Below are 3352 nucleotides of genomic sequence, written 5' to 3'. Positions count from 1 at the left end.
GGCGATCAATCTTTTCCTTCAGCTCAGCAAACTTGCAGGCAATGTGAGCCATGTGGCAATCTAGTACAGGGGCATAGCCAGCACTGATTTGGCCTGGATGGTTCAGGATAATCACCTGAGCAGTGAAGCCAGCTGCTTCCATTGGTGGGTCGTTCTTGCTGTCACCAGCAACGTTGCCACGACGAACATCCTTGACAGACACATTCTTGACATTGAAGCCCACATTGTCCCCAGGAAGAGCTTCACTCAAAGCTTCATGGTGCATTTCAACAGATTTCCCTTCAGTTGTAACGTTGACTGGAGCAAAGGTGACCACCATACCAGGTTTGAGAACACCAGTCTCCACTCGGCCAACAGGAACAGTACCAATACCACCAATTTTATAGACATCCTGGAGAGGCAGGCGCAAGGGCTTGTCAGTTGGACGAGTTGGTGGTAGGATGCAGTCCAGAGCCTCAAGCAGTGTGGTTCCACTGGCGTTGCCATCCTTACGGGTGACTTTCCAACCCTTGAACCAAGGCATGTTAGCACTTGGCTCCAGCATGTTGTCACCATTCCAACCAGAAATTGGCACAAAAGCTACTGTGTCGGGGTTGTAGCCAATTTTCTTAATGTAAGTGCTGACTTCTTTAACGATTTCCTCATATCTCTTCTGGCTGTAGGGTGGCTCAGTGGAATCCATTTTGTTAACACCAGCAATTAGTTGTTTCACACCTAGTGTGTAAGCCAGGAGGGCATGCTCTCGGGTCTGCCCGTTCTTGGAGATACCAGCTTCAAATTCACCAACACCAGCAGCGACAATCAGGACAGCACAGTCAGCCTGAGATGTCCCTGTAATCATGTTTTTGATGAAGTCTTTGTGTCCTGGGGCATCAATGATAGTCACGTAGTACTTGCTGGTCTCAAATTTCCACAAGGAGATATCAATGGTGATACCACGTTCACGCTCGGCTTTCAGTTTATCCAAGACCCAGGCATACTTGAAGGAGCCCTTTCCCTTCTCAGCAGCCTCCTTTTCAAATTTTTCAATGGTTCTTTTGTCGATGCCACCGCATTTGTAGATTAGATGGCCAGTAGTGGTGGACTTGCCCGAATCTACATGTCCAATGACGACAATGTTGATATGAGTCTTTTCCTGTCCCATTTTGGCTTTTAGGGGTAGTTTTCACGACACCTATGTTCTGGCGGCAAACCCGTTGCGAAAAAGCTTTGTTTGCTTTTTGCTACCTTATACACAATTTTGCTCATTGTTATTAATCATGTTCCTCAGTTGTGGCTTTAGGTAAAGTACTAAGGTCCATACAACTCCATTCTTTCTCATATCTCCACCCATCTGCTCAAACTTTCTTCTCTATTTTCTCCAGCTCTTTGTTATATGTTTAGGCCTTCCCCTAACAACTCTTGTTAGCCTGTCAAGCTTCATCATTACCACCTCACTAAGGAGTTATTATCTCATTAGCAAGGAAAGATAGGAAAGCAAGGGAAGGGAGGAGAAATGTGGAGAAATGGTACTAAGAGAGTTAGCTTTTTTGCATTTATACATACATAGAATGCTGTATACATGGTTTTCCATCCGAAAATTAACCTTACTGCACTCCTTCGTGTTGGCATCCTATCTCCTATTAATACCAAACTACTAGAAAGAATAATCTACAAGTGGATTCCACATCTAGTGGACCACCTGTATCAGAACTTGAGTAGTAAAAGCAAGGTTTCTGAGACCCACAGTTGGCAATTTTGATTCACCATATCTATGATGGGACTGAGGAATCTATATTTCTTTTCAACCAGTTAGTGTTGGAGACCAGCAGTCTTCAAATGTTTTTACTTGGTATCCCCTAAAACTCTGTGTGTGTGTGTGTGTGTGTGTGTGTGTGTGTGTGTGTGTGTGTGTTTTGAGACCAAGTCTCACTCTGTTCCATCACCCAGCTGGAGTGCAGTGGCACAATCTCAGCCTACTGTACTCTCCACCTGGGTTCAAGCAATTCTTCTGCCTCAGCCTCCCAAATAGCTGAGACTACAGGCACACACCACCATACTGGCTAGTTCTTGAATTTTTAGTAAAGATTGGGTTTCACCATGTTGGCCAGGCTGGTCTTGAACTCCTCACCTCAGGTGATCTGCCAGCCTTGGCCTCCCACTGTGCTGGGCTTACAGGCATGAACCACCGCGCCTGGCCCTAAAACTGTGTATTTTTTAACTTGACATCTAAAAATTTTCATCATAAGGGCCTCGTGTGGTGGCTCATGCCTATAATCACAGCATTTTGGGAGGTTGAGGCGGGTAGATTACAAGTTCAGAAGTTCGAGACCAGCCTGGCCAACGTGGTGAAACTGGGTCTCTACTAAAAATACAAAAATTAGCCAGGTGTGGTGGTGCATGCCTATAATACCAGCTACTCAGGAGGCTGAGGCAGGAGAATTGTTTGAACCCAGGAGATGGAGGTTGCAATAAGCGGAGATCACGCCACTGCACTCCAGCCTGGCGACAGAGCAAGACTCTGACTGAGGGGGGAAAAAATTGATAAATAATTATTAACTACAAAAAGTAAAATGTAAATTTAACTTACTCTTTTAATGAAATACTTCTTTTCTAGTTAGTTCCTGGTCTTTGGATGAATGTTACTTATTGTCAGAATAAGACAGGTTTCATACAATGTACACTACTTGGTTGATGGGTACACTGAAGCTTCAGATTTCACCACTGTACAATTTCATTCATATAACCAAAATCCACTTATACTTCTAAAGCTATGGAAATAAAAATAAAAGAAAAAAAATTTAAGACAAGTTTTAGCATCAATTATGTTCTTTTATACTTCTAAGAGTTAAGAAACCAAGTTTTGATAAAGAAATAAATGAGAATGAACCCATTTTGTTATAGCGATATCATTGTTCTTTGAACTATTTGAGTTATTCTCTTTAACCTCATATTGATCTATTTACAAAAACTATTATTAATAGTTTCTTAACTGTCAACTCATTAGAATCTCCTTTGATTGTTTTCACATTGATTCTATTAATAAGTTTTCTTATTCTTTCCAAGTCTATATAATGAAAATAATAACATTTACAGAGATGTTATGAGGATATATAAATGCTCAATAAATCTAACATTTAGCATTTATTGTTTCTTATATAGCCAACACTGTACTAAACCCTTTGTATTCATTAGATCATTTAACTTCTCCCTAATATATTTAGAGATTATTATGACTATTACCATTATACAGCTGGAAAAATGAGACTTCAGTTAATTGCCCATTGTTACCAGTGTTGAAAGCATCAGGACCATCATTGCAACGCAGATTTTTTGAATTTGGAACTTAAGTTTTTATTTCTCCATGCTCCAT

General features: G+C 41.3%; 2 protein-coding genes across 2 annotated transcripts in view; one reads left to right on the top strand and one right to left on the bottom strand.

The window, feature by feature from the left end:
- The window catches only part of LOC108309481 (putative elongation factor 1-alpha-like 3), a 2033-nt gene extending 823 nt beyond the window's left edge, over nucleotides 1–1210 (bottom strand). The window contains exon 1 of the mRNA XM_017535857.2: nucleotides 4–1210. Coding sequence (XP_017391346.1) covers nucleotides 4–1144 — 1141 coding nt within the window. The 5' untranslated portion in view covers nucleotides 1145–1210. The remainder of the gene's footprint in view (nucleotides 1–3) is intronic.
- Nucleotides 1–3352, top strand: part of GPALPP1 (GPALPP motifs containing 1) — a 41964-nt gene that overhangs the window by 31580 nt on the left and 7032 nt on the right. The window lies entirely within an intron of this gene.

The sequence above is a fragment of the Cebus imitator genome, unplaced genomic scaffold (assembly GCF_001604975.1).
Source record: "Cebus imitator isolate Cc_AM_T3 unplaced genomic scaffold, Cebus_imitator-1.0 Scaffold94, whole genome shotgun sequence".
NCBI lineage: Eukaryota > Metazoa > Chordata > Mammalia > Primates > Cebidae > Cebus > Cebus imitator.
Note: the sequence above shows the minus strand (reverse complement) of the source record. Positions and strands in the feature narration are given on the sequence as shown.